The 19,422-nt window shown below is 39.4% G+C and overlaps 2 protein-coding genes across 4 annotated transcripts; both read left to right on the forward strand.

The window, feature by feature from the left end:
• The first annotated feature begins 6,127 nt into the window (after positions 1 to 6,127).
• Positions 6,128 to 6,832, forward strand: LOC112203758. The gene has a single exon (XM_024344679.1). It carries the CDS (start codon positions 6,128 to 6,130, stop codon positions 6,830 to 6,832), a length of 705 nt encoding a protein of 234 aa, XP_024200447.1.
• Positions 6,833 to 16,687: 9,855 nt separating this feature from the next.
• LOC112164901 lies at positions 16,688 to 19,366 on the forward strand. 3 transcript variants are annotated; one of them, XM_024301256.2, is made up of 2 exons: positions 16,688 to 16,940; positions 17,836 to 19,366. In XM_024301256.2, exon 2 carries the CDS (start codon positions 17,860 to 17,862, stop codon positions 19,123 to 19,125), a length of 1,266 nt encoding a protein of 421 aa, XP_024157024.1. In that variant the 5' UTR covers positions 16,688 to 16,940; positions 17,836 to 17,859; the 3' UTR covers positions 19,126 to 19,366. The 3 variants fall into 3 exon arrangements, with proteins under 3 accessions (XP_024157024.1, XP_024157021.1, XP_024157023.1); XM_024301253.2 differs by having other exon boundaries at positions 16,689 to 16,943; positions 17,838 to 19,366; XM_024301255.2 differs by lacking the exon at positions 16,688 to 16,940 and adding an exon at positions 16,950 to 17,362 and having other exon boundaries at positions 17,838 to 19,366.
• Positions 19,367 to 19,422: the final 56 nt, after the last annotated feature.

The raw sequence follows: 19,422 nt of genomic DNA on the forward strand, positions 1-19,422 counted from the left end.
CTAGTGGCATCAAAGGAGTGGAGCTTGCTGCAATTAGCAGAGGAGAGAAGGGTTTGTGGATTGAGGTGAGTTGGGTTGAGGAAAAAATAGAAGAGAAAAGATGGGAGGAGGACAGAGAGGAAGACTTTGGCTACAGATGACATGGATCTAGAGATAACTCTGTGGAAGGGTTGAGAAAAAATAAACCGCAAAAACTAAAACAGTGAATACTGGGACTAGAAGCCCGAACAAGAGCATGCTCCCCTGATTCTCAAGCCGAAGATCTGGACCCGATTAGATCTAGATCGAGGCAAGAGAAAAGGGGGAGAACGGTTTCATATCTATTTTCTCTCTCTAGTTTCTAGAGAGAAGGCAGAGCATGGGGTTTTTCCTTCCACTTTTTCCATAACCGGCCATTAGAGATAGGTAGGTGTGCTAGGTATCTTCAATTTGTAACCGAGTAGGCAATGAAATTATTGTTACTACTCGTCACAAAGTTGTACACATCATGCATGTATGTATAGTTATTATTAAAGTAGAACAGATCATTGAAAAAAATTGAAGAACAGATTGAGCGTAGAAAAGGCAAAACTAGAACCTTGTAGATTTGGTGTTCAGTGTCCAATTGCAAATTATTATATGTTTTCGAGAAAGAAACGGTGCCAGGAGCAAAACATGTGTCTTTGCCACAAACTATGGGTTTTTTTTGAACATCTAAGGTTGTTTAGGGCCTCAATCTGGGTTTATTATTTCTGTTGAATTTTAGTTTTCTAGTTAGTTTTAAATTTACTTCTAATTTAATCTTTGGTTTTTAGGATTGGTTGTTAGAACCCTAGGGTTTATTTTGTAGTATTTAAGCAACCTTAAATAAACGATTGCAAACAATCATCTTTCATATTATTATCAATCAAAATTATATTCTCTGGTTGACTCCAGTTTTATCGTTTTAGGATTTAAAGCTTGTATTTTCAGCTTACTCGAACTATGTCAATTATAAATTCTTTTATGTAACAAAGTAGATTAAATTGAACAAATAGAGTACGTAACATATATATTGGTGTTATTTTTTAGGGCTAAATACAAATTACCACCATGTGGTTTAGGTCCAAAATTAATTCAGTCCATGAACTTCTAATTTCATCAAAAACACCCCTGTACTTTCAATTTTGATCTAAAAGGTCCAATTTGTTAGTTTTCCGACAATTGAGTTATTTAACTTGTTAATGTGGCTCATATATGACCAATGTTTTATGATGTGGTGTCGAGATGGTCTGCATAGTCAATTTAGGAGTGAGTTCTACTAATAAAAATAAATAGTTTTTCAACAAATAATTCAACTATAACTTGAACCCATAACAGAATATTAATGAATTAGACCTATTACATTAAAATTGAAAGTGCAGGGGTGTTTTTGATGAAATTAGAAGTTCAGGGACTGAATTGATTTTGGACCTAAACCACAGGGTACTAACTAATATTTAGCCCTATTTTTTACCAATCCATGATGAAGAAAAAGAGTAAAGAAGCATCTATAGTGAGGATTAATGGTAAGTTATCCATGTATAGGAAAATTAAACAATTCAAAAGAAAAATACCAAGCTAAATGAAGGCGATGGAAACAAAAAAAAAATTAAAAAAATGAAAGGTTTTCTGTAAAAAAACAAAAAGACAAAAACTAAAACTGATACAAGGCACAAATAGTTCAAAGAAATAGCCGTTGTGGCTAGTGGAAAGATGATTACTGATCCTAAACTCATGGGCCAGCACAGCTGTCAACTACAGTTTACAGCTGACCAACTCTTGTTTACTTTCGTAGCCCTTAAATAAAGCTCAAACTTCTTTTTTTTGGTTTGTTATTATTGTAGATTGTACTTAAAGTTTACCTTCATCTTATCCAGGGATCATCATTTGGCCCGCAGGCCCAAAAGCCCATGGGCGCCCATCCGGCCCTGTCCATTAGGCACGAGGTAAGACTAGAGCGGAGGGTTCAAAGCCAAAGCCCAGGCCAGGCCCATTAAAACCCATCTGGCCCGACCTTATAAGTCTAACCTGAAAGCCCATTTCTAGTATTAATTTTTTTTTTTTAGTTATATTGAACTAATTATTGCATTAGGTTATATTTTCCTTTAATTTTGTATTTTGTTTTGTTCAATCATTAACATATCATAATTTTTTCATAGCTTTTAAAGAACATGACATATAAATATAATAGGCTTGGCCCTGCCCACCCAAAAAGCCCAGACCGGCTCAGCCCTAAAAAGCCTGTACGGACCTGATCCCATGGGCAGCCCTGGGCCTTGATTTTTAAGAAAAGCCCGGCCCTGCCCAGCTGGAAAAATAGAAAAAATATGTTGTAGCTCTGCCCGGCCCGGTCTAAGCCCATTGATTTTGGGCAAGGCTGCCCATTAACGACCCATAATCTCATCTTATCGATTGCATTCGAGCTTTAGATTTTGTCGCAACGAGAACATAAAGTTTACCTTTATCTTAACAATTGCACCAAAACTCTCTTCATCACTGGTATCCAAATTTTTTGTTTCATCAAAAATGTATCTATGACTAATTTTAATTGACAGGACCTCCGAATTTCACCCTAAAATCTGAAATGGCTTTGTGGAGTCCACATCAAAACTTCCCCTAGAAGTGGACTATCCAAATCTTGTAAAAACATTCTAACACTCCTCAATAATCATATCCATCCTCATCTTCTGGAGCCTACCTGCTCTTCAATAATCCCGAATTTACATCAAAATGAATTCAAACTTCATATATCACGTTAACTATTCAAACAATCTATCAAAAAATGGGTTTGATCCAACAGTTGGATCTTCCCGAATCAAAATCCGAATTTCTAAAACTTCGGAAATTCCTGTTGTTCCCAAAGTTCATCTTATGACTACCAAACTATATCCATTTGTTCGTAATGATGAGCTCTACCCAATACACTAAACTAAAACACCTAAAACGGCCAGACGCCCCCCCACGCGTTGCCACCTCTAACCCCTAATTGGGTCACCGTACCTATGTCAAATTGTTCCTAACAACATCCCCAATAACTTTTCTAACTACAACATTGATCAATTTAAGTGTATAAATCAGAAATTACCTTGAACACTCTGAAACCCCAAATTTTCTCTACTCTTCAATTCGTCCTACGTGAACTAAATTGGTGGAAGAGGCTAGTATGGTTTGAAAGAGTGTGATGAAGCCTTCAAAGCCTGAGTGGTGGAGAAAGCTATGGTGGCCGGAAAACCCACAATTGACCAAGTTGATCGAAGCGGCCCCAAGGAAAAATTTCTCTTCAATTCTCTCAGTTTAAGGCTTGGCATGAATTTCTTCCATGAATGGCAAGAGGAAAGAGAGGCGGTCCATTTTTGGCCCGTGGCGACATCGGTGGTGGCCGAAGAAGGAAGAAAAGACCGGGTTAATGTTCGGGCATGATATGGGTCGGGTTAGCGATTAGGTCAATGAGAGAAAGTTTGGGACTAAGGTCTCGGCTCAAAATGGAAATTTCTCAAAATAGAAATCTCAAACTGCTATTTGTAGTGGTTTCTCGAAATAGTAACTCGAGATTTTTATATCGTAATTTCTTCATACAAACTTCGATTTTAGTGTGCTGTATGTCCACGAACTCAGTTTCATGTGTTCTACAACTTTCTAGAAGGAAGTTTCCTCAAAAAGTGAATAGAACAAAAAGTCAACTTTTAGCATCCTTGAATGTATAGAAACAAGGGTAAAAAGTAAGGATAATTGTCATTTACTGTCTAAATGACTAGGTAAACAAGTAAATTTGGGTACGGGGTGTAACAGTCTCCTCACCTTATAAAAACTTCGCCCTCGAAATTTTGTACTTGTCAACTGAAGAGATAGGGATGTACCAAATGCTAAGTATATTTATTGAAGAAAAGGAAACATATGAATCTAACGGAAGAGATGACGATAGGGTAATAAAGAGAATGGAAGTATCACTTGGCTTAGGCAAAGTATAACAGTTTGATCTAAATTGAATAATATACTCACACTAATCTCTTATGAAGGATGACTTTCCCTGTGAAGCATAGCCTAAAGTCTGGTCTGAGGTGCTGGACATCCACGCTGACCTCTACCTCTCCTAGTGTTATATCTGCCTATTGCACTAGCACAAGTACCACTGCTGAATGGACCATCAGATGCACTGTCAGATGCAGTACCAGAAGCACCACCCAATGCCTGTCTGGAGTTTTGACCAAATCCCGATATATTGCTCTGAATCAATTGCAGGCACTCTCTCATATAGTGACCCTGCTAGCCACACTGATAACACACTCAACTACCTGCTCGACAATGACCCTCATGGTATCCACCACAAGTCTGACACTGCGGAAAGTAGCTCTGACTCACATAAGTATCATAAGGATCACTAAACTAACCAGTGTTGTCCTTGAAGTTCCACTCATCCGTCTGATCATATCTCGTGTCACATCCACCAAAACTTAGTCTAGCTCTAGAACCAAAACTGTTAGGTCTACTGCTGCCTTTAGACTTAGATCCCGACATAGAAGCAGTCATCTTGGGTGGACCCTGACTAGGGCCACCAATCTCCAAAGGTCGTGAACGAGATAGAATCCTGGCCTCATATCTCATAGCAGCCTCAACAGCCAATCTAAACTCCGGGTAGTTATAAGGTGCCAACCAATCCTGATACTCCTTTCGGAGTCCCTTAATAAATCTATAGGCCTTCATTCCCTCAGTCGCTACCAACTTAGGTGCATGGCCGAATGCTGCAATGAGTAGAAGACGAACGACCCCGCCATCATGGCCAGCACGCCAACAAGAAACACCACCTCACCCAAACACCCTTCCCCGCATGGTTCCGAAGCTCCCATAGCAGATCGGAAAAATCCAATCTGAATCGAGCCTGTCGAACCCCCACCTCAATTCCATCCTGCCAGCTGCCGTCGTCGATCAAAGAGGACAGAACGCCGGTACCACCAGTCTACCACCGACAGGGTCTCCAAACGATCTCAAGATGCAGAACCACCACACGGCTTGCAATCTCGTTAAGGTCCAAGTCACGCCATCGTAGCAGAGGCTGAGAAACAACCATCCAAGCTTCCTCGCCCAACTACACTCACGGCGGCTTACTAACAAGGCTAACAGCCTAGCGTGGCACGGGAGCTGCTGGACGAGGACCTGCAAGCTTACAGAAGGAATCCTAGCCGCCCTCTATGAGATCTCGAGAAATAATCAAGAACGGGTTTATTATTAAGAGAATAAGGCATTGACACGAGAGTGCTAGATCCTGGTGTCATAGGAGAGGATAAACCTTGCACAGAGTGACATCATCTTCATTCTTGTACATTTCTAAGAAACTTTGTTAACGTAATACATTATTGGGGTATAATTTCCTAGCATTACTCCTGGTCCTGTATATAGTGTGTATCTAAATCTAAAGCCTATTTTGGGCCCAAACACCAACGGTTCTTGAACATTTATGAAGTGCCGACTCACCACAATCAGGTAAATTAATATAGAATGCATTCATATGCATGCAAACTAATCTAAATTTTTCTCTGGGTAAATCCATGAATATATTAGACAACAGGATGCCAAAACACCACGTGGAAAAGCTCAAAGAGCAAAACACAGACCCGCCTTGCCGAGGAGGAAACAAAAGAAAGACAAGATTAGGCCTGGGACTTTAGACCCGAGAAACAAAGGAACCGTCCCGAACCGAACCGGAACCGACGGTTCGGTGCAGTTCTTAACAAAAAAAAAGAGTTGTTTACTGTTAAAACCAAACTGAACTATTTTTTACGGTTCGGTTTCGGTTCTTATCATTCAAAACAAAAAAAACCCGAACCGGACACTTGTCCTATTAGTATTGGCTTATGAGTTATGAGTCATCAGTTTAGGTCTTTAGTTTGGTAATTGCTTAACTCGTTTACCACTTTAGCCTCAGTCTCAGACTTTAGTCTTCTTCTTCCCCTCTTCAGTTCGTCGACCCAATTCATCAGTTGATTCACCCTAAAAATTCTTACCCAATTCATCAATTCCTCATTTCATAAACCCTATCCTCAATTCTTACCCAATCAAATAAACCCCAAATCCCCAATTAGTGTTTGAAAACCCTAATTTCTCCGAAAACCCCAAATCCCCAATTGGAGAAATGGAATCTGATTCTACTCACTCTACTCATTCTAGTCATTCAACTCATTCTCCGGAAGCCGGCAATGAGATTGTGGCAGCTGAAGCATCTGAACAACCTGGAGTTGATGAACACACTGGTGAAGCACCATCTCCCAGTCCGACGGCGGCAACTCGTTCTTCGAAACATAAAGGGAAGAAGAAGGTTGTGAGCAGTGTGAAGAGAAAGAGGGAGAAGAAGATGAAGGCAGAGAGATCATCTGTTTGGGAGCACTTCACCAAATTCGACAAGCCATTAGTGGAGATTGTTGACGGAAAGGAGACAGTAGTCAGCAATACGAAGCGAGCTCAATGTAAGTACTGCCCGACTCATTTGGCTTGTGATTCTAGGGAAAATGGTACTAGTTTGCTTAGGAAGCATATAGAGCTAGTTTGCAAAGGGTACCCTGGTAGGAATAACCTAGAAGAGAGTCAACAAATCTTAAGTAGTGATGTGTTCGATCAAAAATCTACTTTAGTTTCAAGGCAATGGTCAGAAGAAGCATGTCTAGATGCTGCTTGTGTGATGATTATATTGGATGAGTTGCCTTTCAGTGCTATTGAAAGGCCAGGATTTAGGCATTTCTGTAAAGTGGCAGTACCAAGATGGGATGTACCTTGTAGGAAGGTGGGGGTTAAGAAATTTTTGCGAATGTATGATACAAAAAAGGAGACACTTAAGAGATAGCTGAGAGGACATTTTGTCTGTTTGACAACAGACACATGGACCTCATGTCAGAACATAAATTATATGGTAGTCACTACCCATTTCATAGATTCTGGGTGGAATATGCACAAAAGAGTGCTCAATTTTTGTGTTGTTCCAAACCACACAGGCATTACCATAGGAAAAATCCTTGAAAGTTGCTTGATTCAGTGGAACTTAGATAGGATTTTGACTATATCAGTCGACAATGCTTCAGCGAACAAGGTTGCCATAGAGTACCTTCAGAAAAAAAAAAAATGAGTGAATGGCCAAGGAAACCACTATTTGATGTGAAGTTTATGCATGTGAGATGCTTAGCTCACATTGTAAATATTATTGTGAGGTCTGGTCTACATATAATGGATAGATCAGTGGCTAGCATTAGAAATGTTATTCGATATGTGAGGAGTTCAGGGTAAAGACTTGATGTATTCAAACTATGTGCTGAAAAAGAGATATTAGATTGTAGCAAAGTTTGTGTTTTAGATGTGCCAACAAGGTGGAATTCCACCTTCATCATGTTGGACACAGCTTTAGAATTGAAGAAGGCTTTTGACAGAATGGCAGATGAGGAGGATGCAAAATATAGGTCATATTTTGATGAAGAGGACGATTTAGATGAAGAACTTGATGAAGTTGAAAATATTAGGGCAGCAAGACACTCTAGAAAGAGGGTAGGGCCCCTCGTTGATTCTGATTGGGAGAAAGCAATAGTTTTTGTAAAGTTTTTGAAGGTGTACTATGATGTCACAGTTGAAGTGAGTGCACAACTCAAGCCTACAGCACATAAAGCCTTCCACGACATAGTTACAATCAGGGAAGAGTTGGATCAGCTGTTTCACAAGCCCATTGACAATCAATCAACTGAGTCTGACAAGATTTTGTTTGGAATGGCTAATAAAATGAGGAACAAGTTCAAAAAATACTTTGGATCCATAGAAGACATCAATAAGCTTTTTTTTGTTGCACTTGTCTTGGATCCAAGGTACAAGTTGAAGAATGTTGAGAGAGTGTGTGAAATGTACCTTGCCATGGACTCAGTTGAGATTAAGAAGAAATCAAATGAATTGAAGTAGCTTGTGGTCACTCTGTGACATTTATGCATATTCTAGTGGTGGTAACAGTGCAGTGGGCGCACAAAGCACTGCACAAAAGAAGAAACAGGGCAGCAGCAAAGCAACTGCCACACCAAGACCAAAAGGTCACAAAGGAGGAGTGAGGGCTGCAATGCTAGCTAGCATATTGGAACAAGCAGCTTGAAGGTGAAGCAGTGGTGGTTGGAGGAGAGATTGATCGATACTTGCTAGATCCTATTGACTATTGAGAAGCCTGGAGATGATGAAAATTGGATTGTATTGAACTTTGTCCTGGGCTTTTAAATAAGCCATCTCTTAGTTAAGCATCTAAACTTATAATTGTTTGTCCAAGCCCACATGCACAAGAAACCCTAGCTAGCTAGTCAAACCGCCTTGGTCATATCTGTTACTTTTGCAATTCTGCATATTCATTGTTTTTTTTTCCATTTTTTTTTTCCAGAGCGGAAACATTTGATTATCTTTCCGGATTGAGATTTTCTTTGTCAAACTCTTACACGATCAATAGCAACTTTGCCCCGCAAATTAGTGCTTGACCTACAACAACATATATATTTGTTTTACTTATTTGAGTGCAAATTACAAACTGAACTGTCTAAATGATGATTTATAGAAAATTGTATTGCATGCGTATAGGTAACAAGAAGGAAAGACATACAGTGTTTTACAAGTTGTTTAATTTGGTGTTTGCATTGAGGAATTAATGTGGAATTAGGTGAAGATTAGTATAATTAACCTGCAGCACATGGATCTTAAAGTCAAACATTACCGATTAATTTAAATAAAACATACACCTAATTGTTATTCCAAAGTAAAATAGACAAGACACTGTTCCACAGTTAATTTCAAATACACCCTTTTACGTTTATCTAACTTATCTACATGTATGATTTTGATTCGGTTTCAAGAAGAGTCAAGATTTGCTGACATTAATTTCTCAAAAGCATACGTGCCAAAGGATACAATAGCAACTCACTATATGAGTCACTTGCTACTAGCACAGTCAAGATATACAAGTGTCATGTAGTAGCGCTATGAGTATGAAACCCAAATGCACCAATCAAAGTTGTATGCAGCTTAAGCCGTAGTTCTATGACCTTTGTGCACATAAGGATTTGTAGCATGCGAAGTTGCGTACTGCTGCATTCAGACTTATTTCCTACAAGATAGACATGTTTCAAAGTTCAAACGATGTACGTAGTATAGCGACTGCCATTAAAATAAGTCAATAGCCAATTAATGTGTCATTACAAAATGAAGAAGAATACCTATAATTGGATCACTCAAAACCACATCGTCATTTATCACCCATCTTTATTTTTAGGGAAATGCTAGCCTCAGACGCATGGTGTTTTTGAGTTAGACAACACGGCGATCCGTGTTTATTGAGAGCAGAACCAATTAATGTATTTCTTTTGTCATTTTTTCCCTTATGCTTGTTCTCTTGCTAAAAAGTATATTAGAATTTAGCAAATAATGTTCTTATCTAACTATTTTGTTCTCTTATTTCAATAACTCCTTTTGTCTTGTCCTTAATTGCCGACCCTATGAAAAATTTCTAGATACTCTCCTGTTTGAATATCCATCACTCTCTCTAGAAGGGAATAGCCTAAGGTGAGGCTCGTGAACCCATCACCTCAGGCCCACTAACTCTTTGGTGCCCAAAATTTTGTAGGAACACAATTATATAATTATCATAAACTAATGCCAACGCAGTGGCATATGCTACTCCCCTCATTGCAACGAACTGATTTTCATGAACTTTTTTTGTTTTGTATATAATAAGTATATGCAAATTTATTTTTATGTTTCGCAATCAGAGGCTCAGAATCAATTACATTGATTGAGGATGATAGATTGACATTGATATTTGCATTTCAATTTTCAATAACCCTAACCGACCAAAAATCAAATTTGAATTCGCTAGTGTACGTGAGTGGTGGGATTAGTTGAACATTGTTAAGTATCTATTAGAGTATTAGTGTAAACTTTGAGCATCTTAGGCTTCGTATGAACACACTTCAAAATCAAAGCCTCCATACGCCACTTACGGCACCAAAAGTTAAAAGCACTATTGCAGAAAAGGTGTACAATGACAAGTGACAGGAACACTTTAGTTGATGAAATTATATATATGATATGATATCCAAGATATCATCTAGGTATGAGTCCTATTCTGCTACATCGATATCATCCAACATAAAATAAAGTAGAATTAAAAACAAGGAAAGAGACAAATGACTTGAAGGGGATGTGGATGGTTTTTCTAGATCAAGCTTTGTCAATGGGAGGACTCTTTTTCTGGCCAATCGTCCCCCCTTGGAGAAATTTGAATAGGACGCCTAATATTGTCAAGAGGCCTCTAATAGCCTAAAGTCTACTTTGGATTGATTGTATTTGGTTTTTCCAAAGAGATGGTGTATACTTAATGAGGATCATTGAATAATAGTGGTGAGTTTGGTGACCCTTCTAAAGTCGAGTGAATTAAAGAGGTAAATGAGCCCACCATAACTTGTCACTGCTCTGCCATTTTGGCCTTGGAAGTGTGACTAGTTTGAGAAGAAAAGGTTGCATTGTGATCAATACGATTGTTCTAGATAAGCATTGACAGGTTCTATGCACTGTGATGCAATCAATATGTTCGTAGTTAGTTATCTGTTTATATGGAATTCAATGGTTTTTAGTTTACGGATTCAAATTTGCTCATCCTGAGTTTACTATGACCTGTTAAATCACGAGAATGTTGAAAGAATTAAAAAAAAAAATAGTGTTTTAGAAAAATAGATGCAGAGAGAATAGTAGAGATAATTGGGAGGAAATGAGTTTTACTTTCATTAATAATAGAAACCTCTTTATATAGAGCATTACAACCATAGAATCAGAGTCTAACAAGGAAACATAATCGTACAGTGATTGGATATCTACGAATATATCTCCGAGAATATCTCTAATATTAACCCTATTACAACTGAGACAAATAAATAGAGTATGGACCACACACACAATCTAGGTGTCCTTATACAAGTATAAGGTTAGGAGAGGTTTGAGAGAAAAAGTTGAGGTTATCTTCCCTGTCCGGCGGCGAGCCACTTCGCCGTCGTCGGACGAGTTTTCGTTGACTCCATGTGGGTCTGGTAGGCCGGGATTTCCTCGATCAACATCCTTGTTCTGATCGGGGCGATCGCGATGGCAGTTTGTGAGGTTAGGAAGGGGAGGATCGCGGATGTCGGGCTTTGGTTGGTTTGTCGCTGCCATGGTCGGCAGAGTGGGTTGGTGTCACGGGTTCAGCGTGGTTGTGCTATGGTCGTGGCAACGCAACGGGGTTCTGATCAGGCTAACCCAATCTGGGTTGGGTCCTTTGGATCCGATCTAGGGGAGAGTCTGATTGGCAGAGGCGGAGCTCACCCATGCCGTGTCAGGGATGGCATGTTAATGGTAGAGGTCCGGCCACTCTGGCAAGGCAGGGCAGCTGGTGGCCCAACAAAGGTGGATGTAGCGGGTTTTGGCCAGCCAAGCCTGGCGGTTCGTGTTCTTCCCAAGTCTTGTGATGAGGCTTAGGCTTGGGCCCTTTTATTGGGCCTGGCCTGGGCTGTCTTTTTATTTTTTCTATCTTTAGTTTTATTTATCTTCGCTTGTTAGTTTTGTCTTGTCATCGGCGTGTAATAAGTCCCTGCATTTTTTTGCAGCGCTAGTCGGGCTAAATGCCTGTATATGCACTCTAAGTGTCTTATCTGGCCTAGTGAGGTGACGATCTATGATTAAATGGTCGCAACCTCCTAGTGGCAGAATGAAACTAAGTGTCGTTGGATCTATTTTCTGGCGGCAACATAGTAGGAAAGCTGTGAGTTTGGTAATTATGCTTCGTTGTAATCGAGTTATCTTTCCAGTATGTCATCGCTATGACAAAGCAAATGGAGTAGTCAGTAGAACACTTTTTGCTAATTGGTGCTTGTTAGAATATATGTACTTTATAGAGACTCCCGATATCATTTCGGGATGTGTTATATATACTTATTGTAATCAGGGGTTTAGGCTCAATGTCCCCCCCCCCCCCTTGTATTCGGCAATTTCATTAATCAAGATTTGAGAGTAGCAGCACCAGCCCTTCTTTAAAAGTAAAAACAAGTATAAGATTATGTAGATCATAATATTTTGGGTTAGATATGATGGAAGTGATTAATTTACATAATACATCAAACACGATTTATTTATTTTTTACTTTTCATTATTGTTTTACATAACAAATAATTTTCTCAAGAGTTGAACTCATCAAAATCCCTCACTTACAAAAAAAAAAAATTATACCATTAGACTAAATGATCATGGGCTATAATATAAGTATGAGAATGTAACGTGTTTTTTATGTTTTTTTTTTTTCTTTTCGCATATGCTAAAAGACTGACTCTACATATTTCTCATTTCCCACTATGTGTCCCAATTGCTTCTTACAAAATACAAAAGATGGTGAAGGCACCACCTTGAGTGGGGGACTTTTTTCTATAAGTGGGAACTATCCTAATTACGTTATACATGCTTTTAGGTGTAGACACTTTGGAATGATCTAGTAACGGCTATTTGGCGTCCCACGTTTTCAAACGAGAAAACTAAAACATGTTATTTTAATGATTTGAGGAAGAGGAGGGCAAATGAAAGTATTACAGCTAATTAAATAAGTTTAGATCCAACCAATTGAAATGCTTTCCGTTTTGTGATGGTCGTAGTCATTATCCAATTATGGTAGGGGCTGTATTCAGGCAATAGTCCAATATATCCTCGACATTTCTTTGCTTTCCGTCAATACTAATTAAGCTTATCGCCCGACCAACCTGAGGTGTTTTTTTCTGACCGTTAACAAATCTATGCAACTTGTTTAGCTTAATAATGGAGGACTTTTTTTTTTCCTTCCTTAATCGAATAGTTTCATTAATTAAAGTCGAAGCTCATCGATCAGAATAGTTCCACTCTAAACTTCATTAATTAGATATTTATGTGTAGATCATTTATATAATTTTTCAATCAAATTAAAAATCGTTAAGACATACATAATCGTGATTTATTAGTTATGAACATGAACGGTTCATGTTTGATACATTTGGTTCGTCCATTGATTTGATATAGTTCGATACCTTAACGATTAGCTATTTGGAAGAAAATTTTCTGAAGCGGTCTACTCATACATACATAAACATCTAAGAGCAACTCCAACAGCTTCCCTATAATTTCTGTATAATAGAGAAGCAAAAGTCAAAGCTTTAGCATCTTTTTCTTCTCCAACTCCAACAGATTCTCTATTCTACATCAATCTCTAAAATCTCCATATTCTTCCTTAAATTTTAGAGATTGCTGTAAATATAGGGAATTTGGTTTTCTCTTTCATCATTTTCTCTAAAATAGAGATAATTATAGGGAATCTGTTGGAGCAAAAGAGCCTTATTTTTTCCTAAAGTAGAGAAAAATCTAAATATGGGGAAGCTGTTGGAGTTGCTCTAACGGTTGATTTGCAATAATGTAATAAAAAAGTGGGTCTCTCAAACCGTTGATTAGAAAATCGTCAACTAGTCCTCATTTTATCCTCATTAGAAGAGCTCTTATAGAAGCGATCCCGACAAACAATAGAAGCTTTATAATGCAATCTTCTTATTCGAGCATATCCCACGAAAGTGTAAAACATATTCATGTCAAATGTAAATGTAAAGTGTGCCTTCATTCTATCTGATATGTTTGATATAATATTTTAATAAAGCTCCAACCAAGACCCTTTATTTTATTATTTTATTTTTTTGGAACTCAAGGTTGATAGCTTGGGATCAACAAGCAGAAAATGACTAGAGACTACAAACACTTAAAAATAGAGAGATTAGTGAGCAAACAATCAATTCTCTATTCAAGCACTACAACTCATTACAATTCAGAGACGCTCGCATAAATGCAAGACTAGTACAAACAAAAATAGCCTCGCCTCCTAAGGAAAAACGATCATCTAAATCCCACACGCCTACACTCAATTGTGGTGCAAATGAAGCATAGAAACATCTCAGAAAATTCCCAGAAGTTATCTCTACTTACACTAGACTTGAAAAACAGGTCAGTCACATTCAATATAGTTACCAACTCCCATAAAAGTCATGATCTGAATAACCTAGCACTTGAAGACCATATTTCAACCCAAAATACGAAGATGGTCCAACTTTTGGGCTAGGCCAGCCCAAGCCACTAGGTAACAAGTGAGGGTGACAAGACACCCTCCTTGCAAACTCTTGACCTAGGCCCAATCAACCCAAGCCCAGACTCAGGCCTCCAAGCCCAACTCTAGAGTCCAACGAAAACAGGGCTTCTCTTCCCTTTTACTCCTGTTGGCCGGTCCACTACTGACCAGGCCACCATCTCCACTTGCACCGCCACTGCTATTTGTGGCGATCGACTCCTTTCGACCATTGAGGAGATTTGTGACACCAAGAAAAACCAAAACAAGCAAAATGACAAACAAGTTTGATCAAATTAGAACTCTTGCAGAAATGCCAACATCACCATGAAAGAAAATCGACAAAAGGCTAGCCACCAATCAGCCAAAGCACGACCACACCCCAACAACAGCACCACCGCCACCTCTCTACCACGGTTGGTCACCGCCAATTTGCATGAAGCCCTAAACTAGGGTTTCAACTAGGGTTTGAGTGTTTTACTACTATGTGATTAAGACCCTTTAATAAATATCTATAATACCCGCAATAATTACCCTTTAAAAGATCATAGAACAAGGAGAAAAACATAGGTCACCATTTTAATATCGCATATTATAGTAGAGCCAACTCGGAATTAAGGCTGTCTTCAAACTTGAAACCCATATTTAACTTCTTAGAGCATGTTTAGCATACTCTCTATCTTGGCTCTTTAGCTATTTTGGGAAGTATGTTTAGCTTTTTGTCAATTTTAAAAGCTGCACCAAACTCCTAAGAGCAAGTCCATCCGTAGTCAAGAAATGTCAAGGTCGAAAAGTCCAAGTGTCGACCAGTCAAGAAACTGTTCACTGTTTCTTGACCAGTCAGTACTGTTCATTATTTTTATTTTTCATTGTTCATTGAATTTTGTACAATTTTATTTTACTGTTCATTGAAAAAGTTGAAAAAAGCCTATAAATAGGCATGGGATCAGATGGACGATCCAGAAAGCTCGAGAGAGAGAGAGCTTGGAGCTCTCTGACCCGAGATGCACTCGCGACTGACTGGAACTTCCACGTCCGGCCACCCAACGACGGCGGGATACCACCAACGTTTTCGTCTCGTCGTCGCCATCACGCCTGCGGTCTCGGATGCTCATGCACCCGATGAGGAGGGAGAAACGACAGAGAAAAGCCCGAACCTTCACCAGCAAGCTCTACAATTTCCGATGACTCTGGCCACCGATTGGGCCGCATGTGGTATGGAACTAACTCCTCTCATCGTGCTCTACACTCTAGTATAATTAGATTTTCGATTTAATCGAGTTTTGACAATTTGGTTTCTGGGTTCATCTCGGTTCCGTCGCTGTCTTTGATGCCGGCAGCTTTTCGGCACCTCAGGGCTTGGCTTCCAACGTCTCGTCCTCCACTTTCTTCCTTCAGCGCGTCGCCTTCTCCAGTTGTGTAGACGACGTCACCCACGTTTGGGGCTGGGCCGAGCTGGCAGAGGGCTTGGCTGGTCAAGGAAAATGTCATGGAGTTGGCTTTTTTCTTGGCTTCGGTCAAGAAAAGTTGGCTTTTGGCTGGTCAAAAACCCACCGCTGGAAACCCATTTTCCCCCTCCATGGTCACCACCTCAGCTTTTCCTAGCTGGTGACTGGTCAAAAACAAACCGGTGGAGTTGCTCTAAGAGCATCTTTAGCAGACTCTCTATTTTAGCTCATTAACTAAAATAGAGAGAACTGATACAGACGTTTTAGAACTGATACTTTGGTTAATATTTAACTAAAAAATAGATAACAATACTAAAGATGCTCTTAAAAATGTTATTTTGCAATCCCGTTAGGAACAGAAGCTTCCAAACTCTTAAAAGGGTTATTGAACCTCACTATTAAAATGAAACAGAATCTAATCCAAAATTATCAAGTTGCTGAACAAAATGTCCAATTGGCTATATACTCCAATTATCCAAAACGATCTCTTGGTCTCTACTAAAACCAGCCAAACCAAACAAAGTAGTTTGGCCACCAAACAGTCTCAAAATTAAGACCATCAACCCACTTGACAGGAGACCCCATAAGTCAAAATTGTATACCAAATTAATTAATTATGTCTCTAAATTTCATTCGGTCAAGTAAATCACCGCAAAATAAGAAAGACGAATTCATTGTGATAGCTCTAACCAAAAACTACGAAGAACTTAAGAAAGAAGCATCATTAGTTGCCGAAAAGTCTAAAAATGTCGCAAAATAACTGCAAAATCTTTACCCTAACAGAGTGAGAAGGGGACACAGATGTTCACATCTCACTAATTTGCACTTATACATTCACAGACCATGACTAACCTGCAGTAACAAACCATCCCCTTTGAGCTCAATAATGGGAAACCCTAGCGCTCTGATGAGAAGCACTAACAGACTGACACAAACACCAAAAAGAGAAAGGCGATTGCAGTGACAAGTCATCTGTTTCGTGTCCCACCAAGAAGCGCACTCAACTCTTGTGTGATTGGTCCGCCTCACACAAACGCGTGGGACGGTGTCTCTGCCAAGCCCATCCCTCCCCTATGGATCATAAAACAAAACAACCAAAAAATCTCCAAGCTTTTGGATTATTTATATATCTACATATACTCCTCCAATACCCAAATTCTAAGGCTTTCCGACAACCTTCAACACTCTTCTCCTTGGGTTCTTTTATTTATTTTATTATCATTACTTTTATTCTCTTCCTCCTCCAAAACAGAGGGCATTCTCAGAGAGAAGAAGTAACAGTAGCAGCGCCTCGATCCACAGATTTCAAGCAAATTCGTTTTTGACTTGGGAGCCCAAAGAGTTAAAAGGCAAGGGAGAAAAGAACAAAACCCATCTCTGCTTTTGCTTTGTTTACTAGTTTTTTTCTACTTGCCCCTTTATTGGTTAAATTCATTTGGTGTGGCTTTTTGAATGCTACAAAAGGGTTTGAAATTTAAGTGGGTTTCTGTTATCAGGATCTGGGTCTCACTGTGCTTGATTTGCTTTTCCCTGTTTTCACTCCCTTGGATTCCGGTTGTGGTTTGCTGTGTACAAAAGTGGTAGCTTTATTGGTATCTGGTAAAGGTCTTGGCTTGTTTTTAAGCCAGGGGGTTTGGGTTTTGGAGTAGGGTTTCTATTTGGTGCGTGTTGGCTTCTGGGTCTTGGGAATTTAGTTCATCTCAGTTGTGGGTTTTTTTCTTTCTGAATTTTGAGTTGGTTCAACTTCTGGGTTAGCTGCAATTTCAAGGTAAAGGTTTGATTTTTGAACTTAACTTGTTCATATGGGACTTGGGTCTCTGAGTTACAATTCATTTGTGTTTACCTTTATCAGGCTGAAGTTCTGGTTTTTTTTTTTTTAATGCTCTATTTCTGGTGTTGGTTTGGGCTTTGGAGTTGTTCTTGGCTGATGAAGTTTAAATTTGACATTTGGTGTTAGCTTCAAGAAATACTAGGATTTGGATTTGGTTGGGTCTGGTTGTTTGTATTGTACTTTGATTTCTCAGCATCATAATTTAAATATGGAAGGTCACTATCTGGGTTTTACCTGAGGCCGAGGTTTGCTGGAACAATACTAGATTCTTACTTATGCTCTAGGGTTTTGTATTTGGGAATTGGCTTTAGTACAATTGTCTTCAATTTTGCTTAAGCTGTGAGCTCTGGGTCTTTCAAAGTTAGCATTTTAACCTGGACTGACTTAAGAAATCAATTTTTGGCTTTGTCAGGTTTCCTTTCGTGGGTGTTTCCATGGATTCCCCTCAATCTGTTGTGTCTCCGTTCAAAACCTCTGTTGTGTCTGAGCTTGAGAAGCAGAAATCTGACTGTTCTGTTCACACCAACTCTGGACCATGTTCTAATGGAATTGAGGCCAGTAGACAGGAAACCAATGTTTGTAATGTAGAGGACTTCATTGGTGTTCTTGAGGTGTATGTTCATCAGGCTAGGGACATCCATAACATCTGCATTTACCACAAGCAAGATGTCTATGCTAAGCTGTGCCTGACAAGTGATCCAGAAATTACAGTATCCACCAAAACCATTAATGGTGGTGGTCAAAATCCAGTCTTCAATGACAAGGTCCAGCTCAATGTTCGGACTGTTGATGGCTCCGTCAAATGCGAGATTTGGATGCTGAGCAGGGTGAAGAATTATCTTGAAGATCAGTTGCTGGGGTTTGCTTTGGTGCCTATGTCAGAGGTCCTCATCAAGAATGGGAAGTTAGAGAAAGAGTTCTCTCTTTCTTCAAACGATCTCTTTCATTCCCCAGCAGGGTTTGTGAAATTGTCTCTCTCTTATGCTGGAGATTCACCAGAAGTGATGTCCTTGCCTTCAAATCCTATTATGGAGGACACAGAGATAACTGATTCTGTTCCTTGTGAAGAATTAGATAAGATAGAGTTCCCAGACCCGGATATTGCCAATGAAGACCAGCTGATGGTTTCAGAGTATATTAAGATCCCATGTTCGGAGTTTGAGTCTCAGAGCTCTGAGAGTTTTGTCACTGCTGATTGTGAAACTCATGTTAGTTCTGAAGTGGGCGTTCAAGCAGCAGAAAGTGTTTCGACTGCTGCATTTGGATCTATTCAGGCTCAGAAGCTTGACTCTCCCCCGAGCAGTGTGTCAACTAATGGGGTTTCATCTCCATCTGTCCAGGCAAGCTCAGAGTCATCTGACGCTCCTGCATCTCCAAATCAGGAACAAGTTTCGGCCTCAGAAGAGAAAAAGGCAGATCCTAAAGATGGCGAGACTGATTCATCTGGTGGGGTGCCAAGTGATACAACCTCAAAACCTGTCGTCACTGTCAATGTTCCAGAGCAAAATGTGGTGCAGCAGGATTTTGTAGACATGTACATGAAAAGCATGCAGCAATTTACTGAGTCTTTGGCTAAGATGAAGCTTCCTTTGGACATTGAATCGCCAACTAGTTCAGGAAATTCGAGCTCTGATCAGAATTTATCAACACCAAAGACAAATGGCTCTCGTGTGTTTTATGGGAGTAGAGCTTTCTTCTAAGCTCCTGGTTCGCTGGTTCAGATGAAGACTCACAGGTGACTCTAGATGTTAGATTGGAGGCTAGTACTAGTAGTGAAGTGTAATAATGTGTTTTATGTATTGTTGTGCTTTCCTTTGTATGTTGCGGTGTTTTAGATGACTTGAAATCTTGACTTGTACCTGTTACAAGCTTTGTTCTGTCACAACCTTCTGTTAGTATATATGAACTAATGTTAATCTTCCCTCTTGCTCTTTGTAGCTACTTTTAATCTTAACCTTTTAATTATTGTGATATCGAATTCCCTCTAACTATAGGCT

This window comes from Rosa chinensis, chromosome 5 (assembly GCF_002994745.2).
Source record: "Rosa chinensis cultivar Old Blush chromosome 5, RchiOBHm-V2, whole genome shotgun sequence".
NCBI lineage: Eukaryota > Viridiplantae > Streptophyta > Magnoliopsida > Rosales > Rosaceae > Rosa > Rosa chinensis.

Coding starts and splice junctions, on each gene's coding strand:
- LOC112164901 (XM_024301256.2), top strand. CDS start 17,860: ATGGATTCCCCTCAATCTGTTGTGTCTCCGTTCAAAACCTCTGTTGTG.
- LOC112203758 (XM_024344679.1), top strand. CDS start 6,128: ATGGAATCTGATTCTACTCACTCTACTCATTCTAGTCATTCAACTCAT.